Source organism: Melospiza georgiana, chromosome 2 (assembly GCF_028018845.1).
Source record: "Melospiza georgiana isolate bMelGeo1 chromosome 2, bMelGeo1.pri, whole genome shotgun sequence".
NCBI lineage: Eukaryota > Metazoa > Chordata > Aves > Passeriformes > Passerellidae > Melospiza > Melospiza georgiana.
The window spans coordinates 120,105,865-120,132,116 of record NC_080431.1 but is presented as its reverse complement, the minus strand read 5'-3'; the positions used below and the strand labels follow the sequence as shown (position 1 = coordinate 120,132,116).

At 51.9% G+C, this 26,252-nt stretch overlaps 2 protein-coding genes across 2 annotated transcripts; both read left to right on the top strand.

Moving 5' to 3' along the window:
* Positions 1-1,296: 1,296 nt before the first annotated feature.
* IFNAR2 (interferon alpha and beta receptor subunit 2) lies at positions 1,297-13,027 on the top strand. Its single transcript, XM_058019056.1, has 10 exons — positions 1,297-1,410; positions 3,158-3,470; positions 4,622-4,718; positions 6,641-6,682; positions 6,972-7,095; positions 7,434-7,603; positions 8,836-9,008; positions 9,254-9,416; positions 10,095-10,213; positions 11,641-13,027. The coding sequence occupies exons 3-10, from the start codon at positions 4,670-4,672 to the stop codon at positions 12,328-12,330; spliced, it is 1,530 nt and encodes a 509-aa protein (XP_057875039.1). The 5' UTR covers positions 1,297-1,410; positions 3,158-3,470; positions 4,622-4,669; the 3' UTR covers positions 12,331-13,027.
* A 327-nt stretch (positions 13,028-13,354) lies between these two features.
* On the top strand, positions 13,355-24,532 carry IL10RB (interleukin 10 receptor subunit beta). The gene is made up of 6 exons (XM_058019093.1): positions 13,355-13,608; positions 15,637-15,760; positions 17,101-17,270; positions 19,525-19,712; positions 22,914-23,064; positions 23,290-24,532. Exons 1-6 carry the CDS (start codon positions 13,560-13,562, stop codon positions 23,469-23,471), a joined length of 864 nt encoding a protein of 287 aa, XP_057875076.1. The 5' UTR covers positions 13,355-13,559; the 3' UTR covers positions 23,472-24,532.
* The last annotated feature ends 1,720 nt before the right edge of the window (positions 24,533-26,252 follow it).

Below are 26,252 nucleotides of genomic sequence, written 5' to 3'. Positions count from 1 at the left end.
GGCTCCCTCCCAGCCAAACCAACTCCACAATTCTGGGTTTTAAACCAGACCGGATTCACCGTGCCAGGGAAATCACAGCGAGCTCTCCGGGTTGTTTTCTCTAATTCTGTTCTGCAACTGAGAAAAGAGGGCAGAGGCTGCAGAGAGCAGGAAATTCTCTTAAGGAGTATGTTAAATATAGTTTTAGGTTGCAACAAAATTAAAATAGAAACTATGCTATGTAAGATACTTTTTAAGGAAAGGACTCTCACTGAGATAGCAGCCACAGAACACCTGAATCTTTCAGAGAAAGAGAATTTATTGCTCCATCATCAGGAGAAATGAACTTCTTCCCGCCTCACTCTGCCCTGGAGACGCCGTCAGGATTCAGAGGAAGAAGCTGACACTGCCCAGACAGAATCCTGTGTTTGAATGGAATTTATGCATCATGGATGAGCTGTATGAATATGCAACAGGTTATTGTTTTTAAGGGTTAATCCTCTGTTAACGTGGGTCCTTTTTTGGGCTTGTGCTGCCCAGAAAAGGTACCCGGGCTGTCCATAACTCTTTGTTTCTATTGTCTCATATTGTCCTAATCCAAACTATTGGATTGTCCTAAGTCCAAATTATTATTACTCTAATTGTATTACTATTTTTATAAGCATTTTATTACTATTAAACTTTTAGCATTTTAAAAACAAGTGACTGGCGTTTTTCACACCTTCAGAGGGACGTGCAGGTGATGGTGTCCCCTGCATCCCTGGCAGTGCCCAAGGCCCGGTTGGCATCGGGGCTGGAGCAGCCTGGGACAGTGGGAGGTGTCCCTGCCACGGCAGGGCTGGCACTGGGTGGTGTTTAAGGTCCCTTCCATGCCAAACCTGCTCTGTGACCGCGGCAGGGGATCAGCCACCGCTCCCGCTGCTTTCTCGTCCGCAGAGCCGCGGGAGGAGCGGGCCCGGACGAGTGACAGAAACAGAAATAGAGGCAGGAACGCAAATAAAAATAGAAACTGAAATAAAGGGAGGAACGCAAATAAAGGCAGGAACGGAAATAAAGGCAGGAACCGAACTAAAGGCAGCAAATGGCCTTCCGCGAGTGCGGGGAGCGAGCGGGGCCCTCAGGAAGCGCCGCCAAGGCGCCGCTGGGCGGGGCCTGAGGGGAAGGGGCGGGGCTTGGTTGGATGAAGGCGTGGTATGTGAGTGATTGGGGCGTGGTTTGCATGTATAGGGGCGTGGTCTGACCGCTTATGGGCGTGGTCTCTGTGTGGGCGTGGCTAACACCCTGCCGTCCCCGCCGCCATTTTCCGCTAGGCGATGGAGCGGGTGGTAGCGCTGGCATCGATGGGCGTCGGTCGCATTGATAAAGGGCGATAGACGCGGTCAGCAGCGATGAGGAGCCGCAGCGGAGCCCCGGGGCGTTCCCCGCCGCGAGGTACGGCTGGCAGGCGTGGGTGTGTGCGGTGCCGTGTTCCCCCGCTGCCCCCGGGCGCGGCCCTGCGGTGCCAATGGAGCGGTTCCCTGAGGGGAGCGGGGCGCGCTCCTTCCCCCGGCTGAGGAGAGCGGTCTGGGCCCTGCCTGGGCATTCCTGGGGGCTCTGCTGGAGCTTTGTGGAGCTCGGGCCCATGGGGAGCCGCCTGAACCGCACACGGAGCCCCAAAACCCCGCCGGGTTCGCCCTTGGCAGCGTCCCGCTCGCTGCATTGGCCCCGGCCATGGCCCGGGAGGTGCCTGGGGAGGGTTTGGTGTGGGGATCGCACCAGGGGCTGGTGGCTGGAGGAACAGCGGCTGCCGAGGGCTCTCGCAGCGGCCCCTGTCCCAGGCGTGGTTTGCTGTGTCCCAAATCCCCGGGGCTGGCACAGCCCTGCCAGCCCATGCAGTGCCAGCTGTGCCCACCTTGTGCCCAGCCCAGAGCACTCAGTGCCACCTCCAGGGCACACCTGCAGGGATGGGCACGGCAAAGCTCCCTGGGCAGCCCCTGCCAAGGCCTGAGCTCCCTTTCCATGGGCAAATTGCTGCTGCTGTCCCAGCTGAGCCTGCCCTGGCCCAGCCTGAGGTGTCCCCTCCCCAGCACTGTGGCAGCCCATGGGGTAAGGGCTGTTGGTAATCGCCGTGGGTTATGGAGGTTAAGTGATTTCCATGTCCTTAGAAGCGGTTTATCCAAAGTCTCCCAGCAGTCAAGGGTGGGAATAATGCTACAGGCACAGTGTGGTTCCCTGGCTCGGGAGGATTCAGGATTTTATGGAGCTCCAGGGGTGTCAGGATGGTGCCAGACTCTGCTCAGTGGTGCCAGTGGCAGGATGAGCAGCAATGGCCAGGGACTAAAACACAACAATTGCAGCCCAGCCTGAGGCAGAGATTCCTTCCCTGGAGGGGCAGAGCCCTGGAACAGCTGCCCAGGGAGGGGCTGGAGTCTCTGGAGACATCCCAAACCCCCTGGACACGTTCCTGTGTCCCTGCTGCAGTGACCCTGCCTGGGCAGGGCTGGGCTGGGCTGGGTGGGCTCAGAGCTCCCTGTACAGGCTCAGAATGTTCCTCTGCAGACTTCCCTGCTGTCAGTCAGGTCTCTGCCTCTCTCAGTATTCCCATAAGCTGATTTATGTAAGTAAATAGACCATCTGCTTCTTTCAGAGAACTGTGGGAGAGCTTTTCTGAAATATGAGCCACTGACTTTCAAAATCTCAAAGCTGCTTTTTTTTTTTTTCTTTTCTGAAGAAAAGAAGCAAATATAACCCCATCCAGCCTGAACCTGAGAGCCACTAAAATGATCCCTTTAGAGAAGAAGCTGCAGGGAGAGCTCGGAGTCCCTGGCAGGGCCTGCAGGGGCTCCAGCAGAGCTGCAGAGGGACTGGGGACAAGGCCTGCAGGGACAGCACCCAGGGAATGGCTGCCAGTGCCACAGGGCAGGGCTGGGTGGGATCCTGGCAATGAGGAATTGTTCCCTGGCAGGGTGGGCAGGCCCTGGCACAGGGTGCCCAGAGCAGCTGGGGCTGCCCCTGCATCCCTGGCAGTGCCCAAGGCCAGGCTGGACACTGGGGACAGTGGGAGGTGTCCCTGCCATGGCAGGGGTGGCACTGGGGGGGATTTGGGGTCTCCCCAGCCCAAACCTTTTGTGATTCCATGATTTTATGAGTCAGAGAGTGACATGAGGCTGCACTCACTGCTCTCCATACTTCTCCACAGGGATTGATGCAGCTCTGAAGAGGAGGACCAACAAAAGCTCACCAGAGTTCTGACAGAAATGGTTTTCCCCTGGAATCTCCCTGGCAGTGGTAGTTCTGCAGAGGACATCCAGCTTTAGAATCCTGGAGATGAGCACATTTTATCACATTTTCTCAGGCAGTGGAAGGTGCTGAACAAATCACCTGGCTCTGAGCGTGCCCCACGTGGGAGCCCCCTTTGCTCAGCAGCCAGAGGCAGCCAGGAGCCTGGTGTGGTTCCCAGAGTGGGATTATTCCCAGTGTTATCCCTGCAGCATGGCCAGCCAGCATCCCAGGTACACACAGCACGTCCCAGTGGGCAGGGAGTGCTTCAGACAGGGCCTGGGGGGAGCTGAGGGCTTATCAGGGAAAGGAAATCATTTACCAAGGGAATGCAGGTGCCCAAGGCTGCTCCTCAAGGGAATTCTCTGGAAAGTCCCAGGCTGCAGGTGCAGCTGCTCTTTGGAACGAATTCTGCTGGAATGAATGAGCAGAGTGAGGGGAGGAGAGCATCCCCTGGGGCCGTGGGACTGTCACTTGCACAGATCTGAGTTCTCAACACTTACCCAGTGCCTTCCTACACTCTGAGCACTGGGAGAATGACCTCTCAGATAAAGGGCTTAGTTCACCCGACTTTAACAGATTGCTTCTATCCTGTGTTAATATATGAATATACAGGTTATGTGTTAATATGTTAATATATTCATATATAGAGTGTGCTCTGGCATGATTTTAAGCTGGTTGTTTTGCAGAAAAATAATTCCAGTTGTATTTGCAAATGATGTTGAATTAAAAAGCAGTTAATTTTTGTTAAAGCTGAGGGGAAGGTTCTTTAGAAATAGATACACCTTTGCCCAGCTAACTCAAAACCACATCCTGTGGATATTAATGTTATGGGGATGTTAATTAGAGTAAAAAGTAACAGTGAAGAGAAGGATTATTTTAATAGATCTTATGCATTTAAAAATTGTAACAAACTTCATAACTGCTTTGTAATTAATTTTTTTCTAAGTGCTCTGTTGATCTTTTCCCTTTTTGGAAACAATTCCTACAATGGTGATGAGTTTATTTCGAACAAAGCCAAGCAAAGTTTGTTTTCATTGTATTAATGAAGCTGGAGTGAGTGGCGTTGAATTTTCAGATACTATCTAAATGCAAAGTTAATATAAATAATTATACAGTGGTTTCTGCTTTATTTGAAGTGGTGGGAGCCCATTCCATGTGGAAAAAGGAAAGTGCTGTTGCCATGGAAATGGACCAAAATTGCCATTAAATGATAAAGATCAGTGCTCTCCCCCAGTAACTCTTTCTGTACCACTGCCCTCCCTCAGCCACTGGAGAGGGTAAAACAATTCTGTACAGAAACCTTGGGTTAGTTAAAAGTGATTTACTAGGTAATTTACTGTGATCATTTAGTAAAATGTGCTTGTTTTTCATGTGCTTGTAGGAGCAGAAGCAGAATGTTCCTTTTGCAAGCAGAGAGGTTTGTTTGTTAATGTCCATGAGAACCCCAATGGATGTGCCAATGCCTCTCTGTCAGCTTGGTAAGTCCTGAACCTTTGGGGTAGAGAGCAGCACTGCAGGGGGGTTGTTAATTCATTAATTATCCTGCTGAGTTAATGACGTAAGAGACCATCATGGTGTTGTGGAACCTCCCTGGAGTAATTCCCAGAGTAAGGATCTCTGGTGTTACCCCTGCCTGCTCCATTCTGTGCATAAACCATGAGCAGGGCTGGAGCCAGGCTGGGAGAGCTGGGAATGCTCAACCTGGGGAAGGGAAAGCTGCAGGTAGAGCTCAGAGCCCCTGGCAGGGCCTGCAGGGGCTCCAGCAGAGCTGCAGAGGGACTGGGGACAAGGCCTGCAGGGACAGCACCCAGGGAATGGCTGCCAGTGCCAGAGGGCAGGGCTGGGTGGGATCTTGGCCATGAGGAATTGTTCCCTGGCAGGGTGGGCAGGCCCTGGCACAGGGTGCCCAGAGCAGCTGGGGCTGCCCCTGCATCCCTGGCAGTGCCCAAGGCCAGGCTGGACACTGGGGACAGTGGGAGGTGTCCCTGCCATGGCAGGGGTGGGGATGGATAACCTTTAGGGTCACTGCCAACCCAAACCAGTCTGGGATTCATGCCTGATTCCCACATGCCTGAACTGGTGACTCTGGCCCCAGAGTGGGCTTTAGGTCCCTTCCAGGCCATTCCATCCCGTGGTTCTGCCTCCCTGCAAGCCCAGGAGCTCTCAGGTACATGTGAGGGTTTTTATTTTCTAATCTGAGTTTTTCCGGCACTCCTCAGGTTCTGGATCAGCAGGTGAAACCAGCTCCGTTTGGCTGAGCTGTACTTGTTGTGAGAAGGGGATTTGTTAGGTTAGGATCCTTTAATTCTAAAAAGGGTAAAAAGGGTGAGATCATCATCCCAAAACCCCTGACTGGATTGGGTTGGGAGGGACCTTAAATCCCACCCAGTGGCACCCCTGCCATGGCAGGGACACCTCCCCCTGTCCCAGCCCCAGTGTCCAGCCTGGCCTGGGGCACTGCCAGGGTGGTGGAAACTCAGAGGTGCTGCAGAGGATTCCCCAGGCAGGTTCCAGACCGTCCCTGTTTCCCCAGGCTCAACGCTCCCAGCTACTCGTTCTCAGATATTTGTCTTGGCCGTGTCTCCTTTGTAAGAGTGTAGCACAAACAGTTTTGCAACTGTTCAACTTCCTTTGCTAAACTTGTTTGTTGAAACAAAGTTCAGAGGCGGTTTGAGCTCAGAACTGAAAGGAATTTGGTTTGGATGCAGAAGAGGCATTGGAAAATCAAATAATGCTCACTGGAATGCAGCAGCAATTCAGCAGACACAATTCATTATGAATCTGAGCTTGTGTCCAGATAATAATAGTTAAAATATTGCTTGATTTATCCCCACTGGATTTTTTTTCCAAATGGGTGATTTCCTAGCTGGTAAGAAATCCATTGTTGTACATTTAGCTGCAGTTAAACCCGTGATTTGTGGATCTCCATAAAGATTGTTTAAATTCTCTAATTCAAGGCCCAGATTTCTCTTTTCACAGTCATGCTGACTGTGGCACATCTTTTTATCACAACAGGTTGAGACAAAAGAGAGTTTTAGGGAAGATAAGGAAGGAACTGTCCAGATTTTCCCATGGAATTCATGTAAAACAGAAATGTGTTTGGAATTAAAGCAATGACTGCTTTGGCCAACTGGGTGTGGGAGTCAGCATCTCCTGAGTCAGGCATGACCACAAAAATGCCTTAAAACAAGAACAGGAAGCTTCTTTTTATTGCACTCAAAGCAAAAGGGAGGCTGAAGGGTCTTGAGAAAAAAGAAAATTAGAGGGGTCAGAACAAAAACTTCGAGTGTCTGGAAGCACTGTGTTGAAAAGATGGGAATGATGAGAAGCTGGGTTGATCAAGGAAAAGACTCCTGGATGCAGTGAGACCAAAGCATTAATACAGAGTTTCACTTTCCAGTGTGCCTCACCTTTCTGTCTGCAGCTGTTTGCAGCCTGCCTGGTAAGAGTGTTACCATCTCTAAAATGCTTTTCCTAACACATTTCATAGCTTGCACATCCTCACCAATCATCATTTGGAACTTCATGCTCTTTGGAGAAAGAACTTAGAGAAATGTAATCCATGTGCACAGTGCTTTGCATTGCTGTGTCTGCTGTGCTGAGCTCTCCCCTGTGGCTGCTTTTTGGGGCAAATCCTGAGCTGCTCTAAATGGCTTTGTTTATTAATTAGAATGCTTGCAAAGCTCAGAGTTTTTTGTTGGGGTTTTATTTTGTTATTTTTTCCTTTCTAGAGAGAAAGGGGCTTCCTTACAACCTCCAGATGGACTCCCACAATTTCCAGCACATTTTGTCCTGGCAGGCAGAACATGACCCAGCTGTGCCAGCATCCTACAACGTGCTCTACAAAGACTACAGGCAAGTGACACAAAATAAGGCACAAATTCTGCTTTTAATGGTTATTGACCCAAATAGGTGGGAGGTTTGCAGTGCCCATCCCTGCAGGTGTCCCCTGGAGGTGGCACTGAGTGCTCTGGGCTGGGGACAAGGTGCCCATGGGGCACAGCTGGCACTGCATGGGCTGGCAGGGCTTTGCCAGCACCAGGGATTCTCTGAAAATAGTAAGGCTGAGGTTTTCTCTGTTTTTCTTGGTTTTTTTCTTAGTTTTTCTGAGTTTTTTTTTCCCTTGAGATGCTCTCCTCACACTGCCATGCCTTCTCACATCAGAGGGGTGAGACTCTTGCTCTTTCCTGCAGGAGCCAGGACTGGATGAGTGCTCAGCAGTGTTCAGGCATTGCCCAGCTCTCCTGTGAGCTGACAGAGGAGTTCAAGGCCATATATACTGAGTATTCTGTATTTGTTCAGAGCATTGGAGGAGCTCAGCTGCTCAATTCTTCTCTGCTGCGTTTTGTGCCATTCGCTGAGAGTAAGTTTTGTCTCTGCATTTTTTCTTTTTGTAGTTTTCATTAACAGCTGATCCTGAATTGTGTTCTGTTACCTTTGCTGTAAGACTCCACATTGACTGTGTGGGTGGCTATTTGTATGTAGTATTTCATTTATGTGTAGTCCTGACTTGTAGTTCTGATAAAGGAATGAGGCTCTGGTTTTGAAATAAATACATTATAATTATAAAGAAAATACAGTTGTGCATTGACAAACACCAAGTAAAAATCTCTTGACTGTGTAAGCTACATAACTTAAAGAGCAACATTGTGTTTGTGTGTTCAGATAGTGAACGTTGAGTTAAAAAGTGCCAGGTCTGCATAAGGTGTAGAGAAGAGATTGATGGACAAACAATCCATCTGCCCTTGTCTTTATTGCCAGAGGTGGCTTCACCCTTGGCTCTGCTGAAAATGAAGTTTTGAGCTCTCAGAGCTAAGAGATGTTGAGCAGCAGCTGGAGAGCTGTGGAGGATGAAGTGATGGTGTTTGCTCTGAGCTCAGCAGAGGCAGCTGCTGTGTCCCCTTGCAGGGTCAGCAATGAGGGAACACAGAGGGAATGGGGAGAATGGGACAAGGAGAACTGAAGGAGAACAACCTGAGGAGGAGCCCTGCAGTCCCTGCAGTTGGTTTCATAAAAAGGGCAGGACAAGGGGGAATGGATTTTAGCTGAAGGAGAGCAGGGTTACATGGATATTGGGAATGAGGAATTGTTCCTTGGCAGGGTGGGCAGGGGCTGGGATGGAATTCCCAGGGCAGCTGGGGCTGCCCCTGCATCCCTGGCAGTGCCCAGGGCCAGGCTGGACACTGGGGCTGGGAGCAGCCTGGGACAGTGGGAGGTGTCCCTGCCAGGGCAGGGGTGGCACTGGGTGGGCTCTGAGGTTCTTCCCAACCCAAACCATTCCAGGATTCTGTTCTGTACTTTAACCTCAGCTTTAGTCTCATGTAGATACAAAGATCACATCTCTGTGAAGCTGGAGTAAAGCCTCTATTCCCTTTCTGCCTCTTCCTTCCACTCCTTTTCCTTTGAAGTCTGGCCCTGTGGGAAATGATTGTTTGGCTGTGGAGGTTAAATGTTGCAAGGCCTTGTGGATTTACAGCAGTGACCTCTCTGGAGTGTGCTGAGCCAGCCCTGTGTGCATCACAGAAATGGAATTGTCCTGGATAAAGTAGAACTGTATTTTTCCATCATTTTTTCCTCTCTCTTGTTTTCCAACAGCAATTCTGGGACCACCAGAAGTGAATGTCACTTCCTGTCCAAACTGCCTCAATGTCACCATAAAGCTGCCAGCCACTCACTTCAGACAGAATGGGAAGCTGCAGTCTTTAATTGATATCTACCAAGAGCTGGATTATGATATCACCCTGAAGTCACAGGATGGAGAGCACAAGGTAGGGAAATTTGGGAATAGTTCTGCTTTAGAGCAGGGACATAGAGGGCATGAAATGGCTCTGATGGTTAACAGGCTCCCAAAACCAAATATGTGGATGGAAGCAAAAGAAAACATAGAAATAGATTTTTTAGAAGAAAAGAGAGAGCACGGCCAGCAGAATCTGAGCTTCCTCTCCCTGCAGGGGGAGGGAGCAGGGGCTCTTCCAGCCAATCTCTGACTTCAAACCATTGCTTTTCATGGCAGAGGCCACGGCAGAGAACCACTGAAGAGGTGTTCAGTGTTGTCATCGAGGAGTTGTATCCCAGCAGGAATTACTGCCTGTCCGTGGGGGTCAGTGCATCCCTGAACAAGAATTCTGTCCCCTCCCCCTGGAAATGTGTCACTGCAGACTCAGAGGCTCAGCAAGGTGATGGGGCTGTGGGCAGGGTGCTGGGCTGGGTGTGCTCTGTGTTCTTTGGTGTAGGGACATTTACAGTTCAGTCCTGAAAAACAAATGATCACAGAATTCCAGAATGTCCTGAGCTGCAGGGACCCCCAGGGACCCCCCAGTGCCAGCCCAGAGCCCACCAAGCCCAGCCTGGGCATCCCTGGCAGCGCTGGCCAAAGGCTCCTGGAGCTGTGGCAGCCTCGGGGCCGTGCCCATTCCCTGGGCAGCCTGGGCAGTGCCAGCACCCTCTGGGCAAGAACCTTGCCCTAAAACCCAACCTAAACCCCTCCTGGCACAGGCTCTCCCTGGGTGCTGTCTCTCAGGGCCTCACTGGCAGAGAGAAACATCCCAAGAGAGAACCATTGTGGGTATTTAGGAGTGAAATATAAACCCTCAGCACTCAGAGGGAACAAATCTCTTGGCAGTCCCCTGAGCCATACAGATCTCCACTAGCTCTGCAGAAAGATGGAGTCACTTCTTTTGTAACTCCTGAAGCTACTCTGGTATTTGGTCTTGTTCTGACTTTAACTTTCACAGATCCCTTCTAACCAAAATTATTGGGGATTCCTGCTAGCTGTTGTGACTGACAGATCTGGAATGTGGTGGTGGGACACTTCCTCCATGTGTGTTTATTTGATTTTTTTTTTTTCACTCCAGGGTACCATGAAGCTGCAGTGGCAGGTGCTGTCTGTGTTGCACTGATCATTGCTGCAGTCCTGAAGTGTGTGCATGCAGCAGGTTTCATTTTCCCAAAGTTCTCCCTTCCTCAGACCCTGGTATGTAACAACTCTCAGAGCTGCCCTCTCTGGCTGGCAGTAGGAGGTTTAACAGCTGGAATTTCCAGTCCTGTGCTTTAGGTACAAGTTCTGTAACAGCACAGTGTGTTTGCATTTGTAGTTTACCTCAGTCCAAGATGCTCTCTAGGCTGTTAAGCTTTGTCTGATCTTCAGAACAAGTGTTCAAAACCACTTCTTGCTATTTCTGTGACAAGTTACTAACAGAGAGGATGATCCCACCCTGCTCAGGGGGGAACATCCAGGAATAGCCCACCAGTTCTGGTCCCCACAGGGCACAAAAGCTGTGGCCAGAGCAGGGCCAAGGGGGAAGCAGAGGGCTGGAGAAGCTGCCCTGTGAGGAGAGCCTGGAGGAGTTGTTCCACTGTTTCATAATAATAATAAAATAATCTCTCTTGGAATTTCTCTGTGATCAAGCACAGAGGGAGCCACTCCAGAGCCAGCTAGTTTATTTCCATAGATTGAATTTAAATGGATAATTTCATTCACAAATAATTGTGCCACTAAATTTCAGTCACAAATAACGAGATTTCTTGTTTCTATCTTTTATCTTTTTTACTTGTTCTTTTTTTTTTAGAGTCTCTGATTTCTTTTACATTTAATTCTGTAGGGTTTTTCAGCACAAATATTTTCCCTTTTCTACAAACATACCCAGAGCAGATGGGTGTCACTTTTTTCTAAGACTTCTTCCACATGTTTCTGTCCTTTGCTTATCATGTCCTTGTCATCACTCACATCCCAACAATTGCTGAACACATTACTAAGGAATATCTAAGCTTTATTTATTTTTTATTGTCAACTTGATAAATGCTTCAAATACTGAATAATCCTCTGACGTGCAGGGGGAATACAGGGCTTGGGATGTTAAAATTGTGAAAATTCTTCAAAAGATAATTTTTCAAGGATGTTAAAATTGCTCAGCTGTGATAGAGGTGACTGCAAGAGCTGGGAGAGTGACAAGACTCAACTCACCCTGGCAGGGTGGGCAGGCCCTGGCACAGGGTGCCCAGAGCAGCTGGGGCTGCCCCTGCATCCCTGGCAGTGCCCAAGGCCAGGCTGGGCACTGGGGACAGTGGGAGCTGTCCCTGCCATGGCAGGGGTGGCACTGTGATGATTTTTTAAGATCCCTTCTCACTCAAACCTTTCAGGGGTTCTGTGATGCTCAGGAATGAAAAAGAAGGAACAATTGTATTTGTCCTGGTTTAGGGCAAATTTGGGAGATGAAAGCATCATATAGTCAGCCTAGGATACCTAGATACCCTGAACTCTGCAGAAAAAGCCCAAACTGTGGCACAGAAGGAATCATTTGTTTGACAGCCTCATTGCTGGAGCTTATTTGGAGTTTTTTTCATGGTGTTGTGTGCATATGTGCAAAAGTGGCTGATTATTTAATTCCTTTTACTCTCCAGGCATTCATCAGGAAGTTGGCCTACTCCCCGTGGGTGTCCGTGTCAGAAACAGTGGAACTGAACTCAGTGGAGATCATCCTCCAAGAGGTGAAGAGCAAGGCCAGGGGCTGCACAGGCAGTGCCAGTGACGACAGCGACAGTGACAGCGGTGACAGTGACAGCAGTGCCCCGTGTGACCACGACTACACCAGGCGGGGCAGGCTGGGCAGGGGCAGTGTCCCCCGGGGCCGTGACAGCCCCATTAGCCCAGAGCAGTACTCAGTGAGCAGCACCTGTGAGCCCAGCAGCCCCCGGGCTGGGCACACGCCAGCTGCTGAGCCCCAGGAGCCCCAGGGCCACCCTGCAGGGGACAGGGACACGGGGAGCCAGCTGCTGAGCCCTCTGTGTGGGGACAGCCCTGAGCCCCCGGGGGACAGTGGGTGCTTCACCATCAGCCTGAACACGGTGCTGCTGGGCACCCTGGAGCAGGACGGGCACGGCCCTGCAGCTGCTGCCCCAGCCCAGGAGGATGCAGGGGACTGGCCCTGTGCTCATGGTGGGCAGGCAAAGCTGCTGCAGGACGCGGCAAGTGGGCAGGGAGCACCTTGTGCTAATGACTTCCACGAGTGGCAAAACTCCTCCTCTTCCTCTGAGGAAAGCGACTCTTTGGACTCAGACACGGAGCAAGTTACGGGCTACATGAGGAGATGAAGAAGGGAGAGCTGCTTTTACTTTATAACATAGGAATCAGTGTTGTCCAGCTCTTATTTCTGGACTGAACACACAGATCTTGTCTTTTCATTAACATCCTGTGGTGTGGGCTCCTGCAGAAAGAGCTGGGGGTGTTTGTCTGGAGAAGGATCCAGAGAGACCTTAGAGCTCCTTCTGTGCCCGAAGGGGCTCCAAAGGAGGGGCTTTGGACAACGGATGGAGGGACAGGACAAGAGGGAATGGCTTCAAACTGACAGAGGGCAATTTTGGATTAGAAATTGTTCCCTGTGAGGGTGAGGACAGACAATTTCCAAGGCCTGGAGAGACAGGAGCCAAGGAATGGCTCCCAGTGCCAGAGGTCAGGGCTGGATGGGATCTTGGCAATGAGGAATTGTTCCCTGGCAGGGTGGGCAGGCCCTGGCACAGGGGGCCTGGAGCAGCCTGGGACTGTGGGAGGTTGGTCTCCCAACCAGACCACTTTTACAATTTTTTTATTCTTTATCTCTGTCACTGGATTTTTGTGAAACCTGTTCTGCTGGCTGGATACTGTATTTGTGCAGAGAGCACTGATCAAGTGGAAAAATGGGGGCAGAGATAGGAACGCTCAGCTGACAAAAGAGTGGATCGAGGCATTAATACACTTCTTGAATTTATTTTTGTATAATTTTGTACAATTACTGATTCATATTAAAATATTTTTATGACATTTAAAATCCAAATGAGCAATTTCAAATTGGTGTGAACAGCCCTGCTGTGTGAGGGAAAGAGACCCGGTCTGTGAGGGGGAGCCCTCAGGCCCGGGGCCGCCGCCATGCCCAGTGCCCGCTCCGCCCTGTGGGGAAGCGGAAGGGTTCGGGGTGCCGGGGCTCCCGGTGCCCACCCTGCCCTGTGGGGAAGCGGAAGGGTTCGCGGTGCCAGGGCTCCCGGTACCCGCCCCGTTGGGAAGTGGAAGGTTCGCGGTGCCGGGGCTCCCGGCGTTCCCGGTGCCCGCCCTGTGGGAAAGCGGAAGGTTCGGGGTGCCCGCCCTGCCCTGTGGGGAAGCGGAAGGTTCGCGGTGCCAAGGCTCCCAGTGGCCGCCCTGTGGGGAAGTGGAAGGCTCGGGGTGCCGGGGCTCCCGGCGTTCCCCGTGCCCGCCCTGCCCTGTGGGGAAGCGGAAGGTTCGGGGTGCCGGGGCGGCCCCGTTCCCGCTGCCATGGCGCGGCCGCCCCGCCGCGGCTGAGGGAGCCGCCATGGCCGCCGCGCTGCGGGCCGCGCTCTGCAGCGGGTTCCTGCTCGTCGGTGAGTCCGCCGGGGAGGGACGGAGGGACGGAGCGAGCTCCCGCTGCCGCCTGGCCGCGGGCACGGCGGGCGGCGGTGCCCTCATGGGCAGCGGCAGCGAGGGGCGCCTGAGGCGGCGGTGCCTCCGCGCTGCCCCGAGCCCGGCGCGGCTCCGCGGGGGCTGTGAGGGACCGAGCGGCCCCGGGAGTGCCCTGTGGGGACAGCGGGGACACGGGACCAGCCTGGCCGGCCACCGCGGGCGTTATCGGCTCTGTGCTGGGAAACGGGGCCGGTCGTACCGGGAGTGGGGACCCTGCAAATCCCGGCGAAACCGCGGCCCGAGAGCCCCGTGTCACTGTCTGCAGAGGGGACAGCCGGGGAACGGGGACAGGTGCAGAGGGAGCGGCCTCAGGCTGGGCCAGGGCAGGCTCAGCTGGGACAGCAGCAGCAATTTGCCCATGGAAAGGGAGCTCAGGCCTTGGCAGGGGCTGCCCAGGGAGCTCTGCAGTGCCCATCCCTGCAGGTGTGCCCTGGAGGTGGCACTGAGTGCTCTGGGCTGGGCACAAGGTGCCCATGGGGCACAGCTGGCACTGCATGGGCTGGCAGGGCTGTACACAGACCTGAAAGCCCAGAAATATTTCCTGATCTCTTTGGATCCACAGTGCCCAATGAAGCAATTTACCTGGAGGCTGCTCAGGCAGGCAGCACTGTGAGGGAAGGGAGCCTGGCAAGGAAATGGGATTTTCCCTGGGAATTTGCATGCCTGCCTCAGACCTCATCCTCAGAGCAGGGGCAGTGCCCCAAGAGAAATGAGAGGGACTTTGGACGAGGGATGGAATGCCAGGTTAATAAATGGGAGTGGCTGCCTCTGCCATGGGGCAGGGCTGGGTGGGATCTTGGCAATGAGGAATTGTTCCCTGGCAGGGTGGGCAGGCCCTGGCACAGGGTGCCCAGAGCAGCTGGGGCTGCCCCTGCATCCCTGGCAGTGCCCAAGGCCAGGCTGGACACTGGGGACAGTGGGAGGTGTCCCTGCCACGCCAGGGGTGGCACTGGGTGGCTTTAAGGTCCCTCCCAGCCCAAGCCAGTGTGTGATTTGAACTTCTGTATTTGTGATGTGCACTGTGAATTATTTATTTATTTATTTGTGCAGGGGTAACACTGTAGGACCGGAGTCTGAAACTGGTTTTGTTTAAGCCAGGTTCAAACTCTTGCCTGCCAGAGGGGTGACTGACACAGGAATTTCATCTGTTTGTGCAGCAGCTGGGGACACAGCTCAGGGGTGATTGTGGGCTGCTGGGGTCACACAGGGTGACCTTGAAGGTCTCTTCCAGCCGTGATGATTCTGTGAAGCACAGACATGGAAAATGTGTTATTTATCTTAGAGTCTCTCACCAGGTGTGACACCTGTGACAATAAACACTGCTCTGTTCTGGCAGGGTTTGTTTGCATTGCTCATTTGTGGTGCAGTAATGTGCTGGAATCTTTGCTATTTTGGTCTCAACGCCTACAATTATGTAAGAATAATTAAGTCATAACAAGATATGGGCTTTTCATTGATATTTACACTAGTTTAGGGTTTCTTTGATTCAGTTCCAAGAAAGGAGAACAATTGGGGTTTGTCACTTGTGAATAATGCTGGTTAGTGATACTTAATTACATTTAATTATATGTAATAGCTCTCTTACCTTCAGAGGTGCTGAAGTTTATCAATCCCCACGCCCCTGTTGTTCCCACAGTGCTGCTGGAGCACTGCTTAGAAAAACTGGGGTTTGACAATCTCAGGAGAGTTCATGCCCCGAGTGCTGGGCAGCGCCAGCTCAGTCATGCCCCAGAAATGTTGGTGTCACAAGCACTTACTGGAAGTCAGTGGAGCCAGTAATTTGCTTTGTTGCATAAGGAGGCAGGAGAGGCATCAGGATTTAAATTTAATTTATTTGGGCTCTGTTTTTGAATAAGCGCCTAAGGCAAAGCAGAGGCTGCATTTAGATTTTGGATGAGTGACAAGTGCTGGAGCAAACACTGAAATGTTGGTTCTGGTTCCTCCCACAGTTTCTGCAATGGTCCCAGAGCCCCAGAACGTGAGAATTTCTTCAGTCAATCTTCACAGCACCTTGCAGTGGGATGCACCAAGGTTCCCCAGAGGAAACCTCACCTACACTGTGCAGTCCAAGAGGTGAGGCTGGGCTGGGCTGGCTTCCACTCACACCCTGCAGCTCTGTGTGCTTGGGATCTGTGTCCTCTGCAGAGCACACTCTGTGCCTTTGTTTCAGGGACTTGGCTGTCCCAGGAGCTGTCCCTTCATTTCAGCTTGTGAGAGGCTTCTCTGCTGAGCTGGAGGACGGGGCAGAGGCATTTCCTGGGCATTCACACCCAGGGCAGCCCTGTCCTTTTTGGTTTGGAGCCACAAACACATTTTAACACTGGCTGTTATTGGCTTTGTGTGTGGCTCTTCTCTTCTGTGACTGAAGGGACCTGGTTGTGCTGAGTGTTTGCTTTTCCCTGATCTCCCATCCCATCCCATCCCATCCCATCCCATCCCATCCCATCCCATCCCATCCCATCCCATCCCATCCCAGGGACACCTCCCACTGTCCCAGTGCCCAGCCTGGCCTTGGGCACTGCCAGGGATGCAGGGGCAGCCCCAGCTGCTCTGGGCACCCTGTGCCAGGGCCTGCCCACCCTGCCAGGGAACAATTCCTCATTGCCAGGATCCCACCCAGCCCTGCCCTCTGGCACTGGCAGCCATGCCCTGTGTCCTGAACTCTCTGCCCATATACAAATCTCCCTTTTCTTTAGAAGCCCCTCCAGGCACTGGCAGGAGCTCTAAGCCTTGCCCAGAGCCTTCTCTTCATGCTTAGTCAAGAGATATTTCTGGGTTCTGTAGCCTTGATCAGTACATTTCTGGGCAGGCTTTTGATGCAAAGCAGAAAGAATAAGATATATTAAATATAATCTATTAAAATCCTGTATTGATCAAGGCCAGGCTGGGCTCTGGGGACAGTGGGAGGTGTCCCTGCCATGGCAGGGGTGGCACTGGGTGGGATTTAGGGTCCCTCTAACCCACACCCCTCTGTGGTTGTGTTCCACAAGCAGCTCCTGGTCCCTTCCCAGCCCTGTTTTCCCTGGCTTCTCCTCGTGTGCCAGTCCTGGGGCCAGCTCTGAGAGAGTCCCAGTGGGACAGCAGTGCCCTGCCCTGGCACTGCCCGAGCGATTGCTGGTGCTCTGACCTCTGCCTGCTGAGAGCAGCCTTGGGACCCTGCCAGGAAAGGGGCATTTCTTGCAAAGTTAGAGTTTTAATCCTTAAATTTATAATTTAATCATTAAGTTTATCATTAGGTTTATAATGGATTTACAGATTTATAGATGGGTGTAAAATCCCTAATGTGAGTATTACACCCACGGGATTTCTGCGTCCACAAGCGCTAAGTGCTTGCACTAAGAGCTCTGCTGCCTCAGAGCCGTTTAGCCAGCTGTAATTGCCCATCTCTCACACGCTGCTTCTGTTCCCTGCAGCATCTACTACCCCGGGGACAGCTTTGAGACGCTGGGGACGGGGCTGAGGCAGCCGCGCTGCGACGTGTCCTCGCTGTCCCCCTACGGCAGCTACGCGCTGCGGCTGCGCGCCGAGGCCGGGCAGCTGCGCTCCCGCTGGGTCACCCTGCCCTTCAAGCCCATGGACGACAGTGAGCTTCCCCGTTCCTCCCAAAAACGCTGCCTGCTCGGGGAGGGAGGATAGCGAGTGTTTTGTCATCTAATATCGTTGTGCTGCGGCTTGGCTGCTGTTTTGTTCCTCTGTCGAGGTCGGGATTGAGAGGGTGTTTCAGGCTTAGGTGTTTGTTTTTACTTATCTGTGTTACGGTCTCACAGCAGTGAGTTCTGCAGTATTTCACTGACAAGGTACAAAATGGCTCGCTGTCTTTCTCTACAAAGTCTTTTAAGGCTAAACTACCCAATTAAGAAATGACACCTTATTACTGCGCCTGAGTGGGTCGCTGCTGGTGAGAGAGAGACGGTCAATCTTGTTTCTTGAATCAGAAGGCTTGATTTATTGAGATATCGTATATAATACATTAAGACTATACTAAAAGGAATATAGGAGAGAGGTTTGCAGAGCTGCTAGGCTAGGCTAGGAACAGATAGAAAGAAATCTATAACAAAGTTGTGTTCAAGGACTCAGTCCCCTAGCTTGCACTGGTGATTGGCCCTTAATTATAAACATAGAAAATGAGCCAATCAAGGTGTCCCTGTTGCATTCCACGGCAGCTGATAATAATTGTTTACCTTGTCTTCTGAGGCCTCTGGCCTCCAGAAGACGCAGAAATCCAAAAGAAAGGATTTCTGTGAAGAAATGTCTGTGACAACACCTCAATTATTTTCACTTTTAACCCAATACCCAGCCACCCTTGCCCACAATGGGGACTTTTTTGTCCAATGACACAAAACCACCCAAACCCATGGAGAAGGTGAAGGAGAAGGAGCAGCCTCACCCTAAAACCTCCATCTTGCTCTCTCTCTATATTTTTACATTCTAAACCCTTAAACTCTGAGTTTCCCACCCTGTGATATCACACACTTCTGTTCAAACTCCACACCCACAATCCCAGCTCTGTCATTCCATTCTGGAAGCTTCTCCAGGGCCTCAGGTCAGTGCAGTGTTCTCTGGGGGTCAGTGCCTGGCAGCACAGAAAGTCTGGAATTCCCAGCACCCAGGGTTCCAGCAACATTGAATTATAAAATCTTATTTGTAACACTGGCAGAAAGCAGAACAGGTTCACTGTCAATAATCTTGATCACCTCTGTGGAGGAGATTTTCAAACAAAGCATCATTTTCTTTTAAAATAAAGACCATTTCTATTTTCTATTTATCATTAATAACATTTTATCATTAATTACATAATTAAATAAATTTAATTACATAATCCATAAACTCTTAGTTGTAACACACAGAAAGCACCGTAGGTTCACTGCCATTGATCACTTCTTTGGAGGAGATTTTCAAACAAAGCATCATTTTATTTTAAAATAAGGAACATTTCTATTTTCCAGACAGGGAGAAGTCGTCTTCAAGGAGCCAGACTTCCTGTATATCTAAATAAATTCAGTTACTTCCTTATTCATCGCTTTGCCAGACAAAAAGTTTAATTTCTATTTTTTCTTACTTCAAAAAAACCCCTGTCTCACACAGAAAGGTGAATTTTCAGCCAAGGAATCTTGATTGCACGAGGCAGAAATAATTCAAATGTTTTCATTTTTCAAGCTGATCATGATCCCACAAAACCCACAAAAGCCCCAATAAATCACTTTTCTAGAGGGTCTGCCTAGGACAGACAGATGTTGTGGCAGTTTGGCCCAGAAGGAGAAGTGAGTGATAGCCATGGACATGGTCCTTCCTCTCCTGGAGTCACCGCAGCTGGCAAAAGGGAACTGAGTTCATTTACAGGGTGTGGGAATGGGGCCTGCATTGGTACCTGGTGTTTAGCTGCAAAAACAAAATCAATTTCCACGGCAGTTCTGTGAGGAAGGCATTCATTAATGCCTGACCCGGGAAAAAGAAATGACTTCTTTCTAATGCATGATTTAAAGGTGACTTTTGGGCTGTGTGAGAATGCCCAGGTGAATGTCCAGCTGAATTCTCTTCTCTTCTCTTCTCTTCTCTTCTCTTCTCTTCTCTTCTCTTCTCTTCTCTTCTCTTCTCTTCTCTTCTCTTCTCTTCTCTTCTCTTCTCTTCTCTTCTCTTCTCTTCTCTTCTCTTCTCTTCTCTTCTCTTCTCTTCTCTTCTCTTCTCTTCTCTTCTCTTCTCTTCTCTTCTCTTCTCTTCCCTTCCCTTCCCTTCCCTTCCCAAACCTTCCCAAACCTTCCCAAACCTTCCCAAACCTTCCCAAACCTTCCCTTCCCCTTCCCTTCCCCTTCCCTTCCCTTTCCCCTCTCCCCCCGCAGCGTCCATCGGTGCCCCGGCGGTGCGGCTGCGCTCGGAGCAGGGGGCGCTGCACGTGGATCTCTCGGGCCCGTTCGCGGAGCACGGCCAGGACCGGTGGCCGCTGCGGCTCTACTACGGCTCCTGGAGCTACCGGATCCTCTACTGGAGGAAGGGCGGCCGGGACACGGAGCCCACCTCTGCTTCCCGGGTACGGTGACTTCCTGAGCTGCAGCTGTGCTTTTCCTGGAAAACGCCATCCTGGGAACGTCCTGGGAGCTCCGGGAGGCTCTGGCACGGGTTACAGGCTGGGAGAGCTGGGGGTGCTCAGCTGGGGAGGAGAAGCTGCAGGGAGAGCTCCGAGCCCCTGGCAGGGCCTGCAGGGGCTCCAGCAGAGCTGCAGAGGGACTGGGGACAAGGCCTGCAGGGACAGCACCCAGGGAATGGCTGCCAGTGCCAGAGGGCAGGGCTGGGTGGGATCCTGGCAATGAGGAATTGTTCCCTGGCAGGGTGGGCAGGCCCTGGCACAGGGTGCCCAGAGCAGCTGGGGCTGCCCCTGCATCCCTGGCAGTGCCCAAGGCCAGGCTGGGCACTGGGGACAGTGGGAGGTGTCCCTGCCATGGCAGGGGTGGGATTTAGAGTCCCTCCATCCCAACCCATTCTGGGATTCTGTGATTCTAGGAGTAAAAATGGATCTCTCCTAATTACAGTTAATGAAGTCTGTTCACTACAGCTGGGGCTCAGAGTAAATGCAGGAGCTGTGTAGTTACACTGCAGCATGGACAGAATGTTCTCTTTCCATAATTATCAATAACTCTGTGTTTTTTCCCTCTCAGTGGGACTCTGGGTTTTTACCCCCAAAGATATCTAAAATGGGTAAGGCTTTCACTCCCTGTGGCCCCTGCAGCTCTGCAGTTTGTGTCCACTGCAGTTCCCTCTCTCCCTGTCACGGCCAGCCTCTTCCACAGGCAGTTCTGCTCCTCCAAACACAGTGCATGGAGAAAGATCATTAATAATGCATTAATTAGAGCATTTTGGCCTCTGTTCAGGCAGACAGGAAGCCTCTGACCAGCAGCTCCAGTCCCAGCTAATGAGTGCTTTGTCCATCAGTGCAGTTTTATAGAATGGAGCCCAGCAGTGTAATCTGATTTGTATCTGTTGCCCGCTCAGTGCTTTGCCATTCAGTTCCAGAAATCAGGGCCCTTTTTCCCACCCTGGTTTCCACTCACAGGCTCCTGAGGGATGAGGTGTTCCTGGCCCTGGGGTGCACTCAGTGCATTCACCAGAGCAGCAGGGCTGCACCTGGAGGCTGTGCCTGCAGCACTTCCAGGTGCAATCTGGAACATTCCCCGGGGGCCCCAGAGGCAGCAGGCAGGGCCTGGGAGCTCCAGGATTGAAACCTGCCTGGGGAATCTCCTATTGCTGCTGAGGGATGCTCTGCAGTTACAGGGACAGAACTGATCCTGAACAGCAAATTCATCTCCTCAGCCACCTCACAGCTCCCAGATTTTTTCTTTTCTTTTTTTTTTGGTTTTGCCTAGGTGACAGCTCACAGAATCACAGAGCTGGGAAGGCTGGAAGAGCCCTCAGTTCCAGCCATTAACCCAGCAGCCTGTGTTCACCACTACCCCATGTCCCCAAGTGCCACATTTACACATTTTTAACATTTCCAGGGTGGGGGCTGCATCATTTCTCTGGGCAGCCTATCCCAGGGCTCGACAGCTTTTCCAGTGAAGGAATTTTTCCTGTCCCTAATCTAAAACTCCCCTGAAGTTTTAAAAATGTTTTAAAATGTTTCCTAATCTAAAACTCCCCTGGCACAGCCTGAGGCCCTTTCCTCTTGTGCTGTTGCTCCATCCCACTTGCTCCCTCTGCAGCTGGATGGTGTTTGTGTGTAGCTGTGCCCCAAGCTGATCCCATTGGGTTGGGTGACAGTTTCTGGCTGCCACCAGATCTCATTTATCATCCCTCATTAGCCTGAAACTTCGTTAGTGCTGCTGCAAACAGCCCAGAGGGCAGTGGTGTGGATGGCTGTACAGTAAGTAATTGTAATTGTAATTCAGTCCAGTTGGAATTTCATTGTAATTGCAGTTCTGTGGTTCCTTAGCTGGTCCCACAGCTGAGTCACTGATGTCCCACACTTCCCTTTGTTCCCTTTGCCGTGTGTGTGTTTGCAGGCAGCTCGGGTGGACACCAGGCACAGCTGGGTCACTGATGTCCCACACTTTGCCATGTGTGTGTGTTTGCAGGCAGCTCAGGTGGACACCAGGCACAGCTCAGAGTCACTGATGTCCCTTTGTTCCCTTTGCCATGTGTGTGTGTTTGCAGGCAGCTCAGGTGGACACCAGGCACAGCTCAGAGTCACTGATGTCCCACATTTCCCTTTGTTCCCTTTGCTGTGTGTGTGTTTGCAGGCAGCCCGGGTGGACACCAGGCACAGCTGAGGAGTCACTGGTGTCCCACACTTCCCTTTGTTCCCTTTGCTGTGTGTGTGTTTGCAGGCAGCCCGGGTGGACACCAGGCACAGCTGAGGAGTCACTGATGTCCCACACTTTGCCGTGTGTGTGTTTGCAGGCAGCCCGGGTGGACACCAGGCACAGCTCAGAGTCACTGATGTCCCTTTGTTCCCTTTGCTGTGTGTGTGTTTGCAGGCAGCCCGGGTGGACACCAGGCACAGCTCAGAGTCACTGATGTCCCACACTTCCCTTTGTTCCCTTTGCCCTGTGTGTGTTTGCAGGCAGCCCGGGTGGACACCAGGCACAGCTGGGTCACTGATGTCCCACACTTTGCTGTGTGTGTGTTTGCAGGCAGCCCGGGTGGACACCAGGCACAGCTCAGAGTCACTGATGTCCCACACTCCCCTTTGCCCTGTGTGTGTTTGCAGGCAGCTCGGGTGGACACCAGGCACAGCAGAGTCACTGATGTCCCACATTTCCCTTTGCCCTGTGTGTGTTTGCAGGCAGCCCAGGTGGACACCAGGCACAGCTCAGAGTCACTGATGTCCCACACTTTGCCATGTGTGTGTGTTTGCAGGCAGCTCAGGTGGACACCAGGCACAGCTCAGAGTCACTGATGTCCCACACTCCCCTTTGCTGTGTGTGTGTTTGCAGGCAGCCCGGGTGGACACCAGGCACAGCTGGGTCACTGATGTCCCTTTGTTCCCTTTGCCCTGTGTGTGTGTTTGCAGGCAGCTCAGGTGGACACCAGGCACAGCTCAGAGTCACTGATGTCCCACATTTGCCATGTGTGTGTTTGCAGGCAGCTCGGGTGGACACCAGGCACAGCTCAGAGTCACTGATGTCCCTTTGTTCCCTTTGCCCTGTGTGTGTTTGCAGGCAGCTCGGGTGGACACCAGGCACAGCTCAGAGTCACTGATGTCCCTTTGTTCCCTTTGCCCTGTGTGTGTTTGCAGGCAGCTCGGGTGGACACCAGGCACAGCTCAGAGGTCCTGGCCCCGCTGGAGCCATGGACAGTGTACTGTGTGCGAGCGCAGGCGCTGATCCCCGAGTGGAACAAGACAGGGCAGCTGAGCAGGGAGCTCTGTGAGCAGACAACCCACAACGGTAACCTGGCACCCTGGAGTCACCTGGGATGGCTGGGAGGGACCTCACAGCCCGGCAGTGCCACCCCTGCCCTGGCAGGGACACTGCCACTGTCCCGGGCTGCTCCAACCTGGCCTGGGACACTGCCAGGGTTGGGACATTCCATGGAGAAAGTGATAATTTAAAAATAATCACTCAGCAGTGAATAATGACAGTTTTAATTGTTTTTTTCCTTGTCTCTGGCAGGTGTAACCCCTGTGTGGATCATTGTGACTGTTCTGGTGGGGTCCATGCTGGTCGTGGCCACAGCTGTCACCGTTTGTTTCTTCTCCAGTTTTTATCTGTACAGACTCATCAAACATGTGTTCTGCCCTTCCTACATTTTCCCAGAACACTTGAAAGAGGTTTGTTTCCTGCCTAACATGTGAAAATCAGCCCTTTCCAGCAGAGCCACTTGCTTTTTCAAGGCTCTCGGTGCCAAAACATTTGGAGCTTCTTTTATTTTGCCTCCTTTCCCTGGCACCTGATGGTCAGTGGTCTGTAATTTGAAATCACCAGCTTTTTATGGCTCAGAAACAGGATGGGGTTGTTGATTTTGAAGTGAGAGAGTACCAGGTGTCAACTTCAGTTCCTCATTTGGCCAATGAGCAACAGAAATCTCTGTCTCTCCTGCCTCCTTTCAGACTTAAACCAGCTCCTTTTTTCTCCTGCAGCAAAGTTCTGTCAGGAGTGTAATCATGAGTTTTAACTCCGGGAAAGTGTCTGAGGAAGGAACCTGGGCTGGATCAGCCCAGATTTTTGTACCTGCAGTGGCCAGCACTGCTGACAGCAGCTGGTTTCTCATTCCAGATTCAGTTCAGGATTGTTTCAGTGAGGGCACTGGGGTGAGCAGAGGGATGGAGCAGCTCTGAGGAAAGGCTGGGAGAGCTGGGATTGCCCAGCCTGGGGAAGGAAAGGCTCTGGGGTGGCCTCATGGTGGCCTTGCAGGGCCTGAAGGGCTCCCGGAGAGCTGCAGAGGGACTGGAGGGACAGGACACAGGGAATGGCTCCCAGTGCCAGAGGAGAGGGTTCTTGCCAAATCTCTCTTCCCCTACAGCCCAGTTACCCTTTGGTGTTTGTTCCCAATCAAAACTTTGATTTTCCCAAGTTTCTGTCCCAAAAAGACTCCGAGCCCTGGGGTTATTCTTGAGAGGCACTTCCATCTTGCTCCCAGGCCTGGAACAGATTTTAGGGAGGATGTGACGCTCTTGGCCCTGTGGGACTTGTAAGGCCTGGGAAAGCCACTTGGTGTGTGCAAAACAGTCCCAATGTTTGTTGTTTGATAGCCCCAGTGTTTGTGAGCAAACAGATGGGGCAGCTGCAGACACCTAATGCTCATTTCCTCTTTGTTTCCCAGTTTCTGAGCAAACCCCCCGGTGCTCCCCAGCCTCTCCCTCCCCGAGAAGAGCTCCTGGTTTGTGACAAGCTGGCAGTGATGGCAGAGCACCCCCAAACCCTCCCTGAGGGCACTGGGGACAGCAGGACAGCAGAGCTCCTGGTTTGTGACAAGCTGGCAGTGATGGCAGAGCCCCCCCAAACCCTCCCTGAGGGCACTGGGGACAGCAGGACAGCAGAGCTCCTGGTTTGTGACAAGCTGGCAGTGGTGGCAGAGCCCCCCCAAACCCTCACTGAGGGCACTGGGGATGGGGACAGCAGGACAGCAGAGCTCCTGGTTTGTGACAAGCTGGCAGTGGTGGCAGAGCCCCCCCAAACCCTCACTGAGGGCACTGGGGACGGGGCCAGCAGGACAGCAGAGCTCCTGGTTTGTGACAAGCTGGCAGTGATGGCAGAGCACCCCCAAACCCTCCCTGAGGGCACTGGGGATGGGGACAGCAGGACAGCAGAGCTCCTGGTTTGTGACAAGCTGGCAGTGGTGGCAGAGCCCCCCCAAACCCTCCCTGAAGGCACTGGGGATGGGGACAGCAGGACAGCAGAGCTCCTGGTTTGTGACAAGCTGGCAGTGGTGGCAGAGCCCCCCCAAACCCTCCCTGAAGGGGCTGGGGACAGCAGGACAGCAGAGCTCCTGGTTTGTGACAAGCTGGCAGTGGTGGCAGAGCACCCCCAAACCCTCCCTGAGGGCACTGGGGACAGCAGGACAGCAGAGCTCCTGGTTTGTGACAAGCTGGCAGTGGTGGCAGAGCACCCCCAAACCCTCCCTGAGGGCACTGGGGATGGGGACAGCAGGACAGCAGAGCTCCCTCAGGACTCTGCTCAAGGACACTGACTCAGGAGTGGGAGCAGCCTCAGGAAAAGCCCCAATATCCTCCTCATTCTTCCCTTGGACTTTTGGGTTCGTCTCGTTGCTGTTTTCCAACAGGGAAACCTCACAGACAAACACGGGGTCACAGACTTTTGACAGAATCATTTTATTTTTTGAAGTACAAGAAGCTTGTCACTAAATGAGGAATTAAATCATCCATAACTTTTGCTACTGCTACTTGTGGCTCCCTGAGCAGCTGTAGCAATTCTGGCACTGATTATGACACTAAAAAGGAAATGTCATATTTATATATAATGCTAATTAATTTAACTTTCATGAACTATTTATTACAAAAACTAATCAAAATGTTTATAAAAGAAAATACTATTTTGTAAGGAAAGACCTGGTTTATTTTTAAGAAAAGATCTGTTTATTTTTTTCTAATGAGAAATGATGTTTTTAAGGATATCCCCACTGGCATCATTTTTCTATGGAATTTATTCTTCCCTGGTGCAAAGTTGTGAAGTTTTTAGGGTGGGATGAACTGATGTCTGTGGGAAACTTGGCAGCTGAAGTGGGAATTAAATGAGGTTCATTTTAATTATCTGCTGATGTGTATTCTTAATTTGAAAAATCCGGGGAGCTGTGAGTCCCTGCTCCCAGCCCAGCCTCAGCTGCACAGGTGGGTGAGGGCTGCACCCAGCACTGGGGCAGGGAGGGACCTTGGCACTGGGTTTGTGTCACTGCAGCAATGTGAGAGTGAGAAATTAAATTCTGTCACCAAAGGAACCTTCCAGGAGTGAAATTGTGTCTCAGCTTGGGAATTGCACAGTTCTGGGGTGATGTCTGTTATTGATGGGTAAATATCAGCTTTTTGGGAGTGGTTGCAGGAAGAAATCAGGAATTGATTCCATCCATTTTCATCTCCCACCTCCCGTCAGAGGAGGCTGAGGGGACCCTCAGTGTCCCC

What these genes read in the sequence shown, in the direction of transcription:
- IFNAR2 (XM_058019056.1), top strand. Translation starts at nt 4,670, where the DNA reads ATGTCCATGAGAACCCCAATGGATGTGCCAATGCCTCTCTGTCAGCTT. An exon ending in AGCTGTTTGCAGCCTGCCTG is followed by an intron (nt 6,683 to 6,971) that starts GTAAGAGTGTTA and finishes TTTCCTTTCTAG; the next exon opens with AGAGAAAGGGGCTTCCTTAC. An exon ending in CACAGGATGGAGAGCACAAG is followed by an intron (nt 9,009 to 9,253) that starts GTAGGGAAATTT and finishes TTTTCATGGCAG; the next exon opens with AGGCCACGGCAGAGAACCAC.
- IL10RB (XM_058019093.1), top strand. Translation starts at nt 13,560, where the DNA reads ATGGCCGCCGCGCTGCGGGCCGCGCTCTGCAGCGGGTTCCTGCTCGTC. An exon ending in TACACTGTGCAGTCCAAGAG is followed by an intron (nt 15,761 to 17,100) that starts GTGAGGCTGGGC and finishes TGTTCCCTGCAG; the next exon opens with CATCTACTACCCCGGGGACA. An exon ending in AGCCCACCTCTGCTTCCCGG is followed by an intron (nt 19,713 to 22,913) that starts GTACGGTGACTT and finishes GTGTGTTTGCAG; the next exon opens with GCAGCTCGGGTGGACACCAG.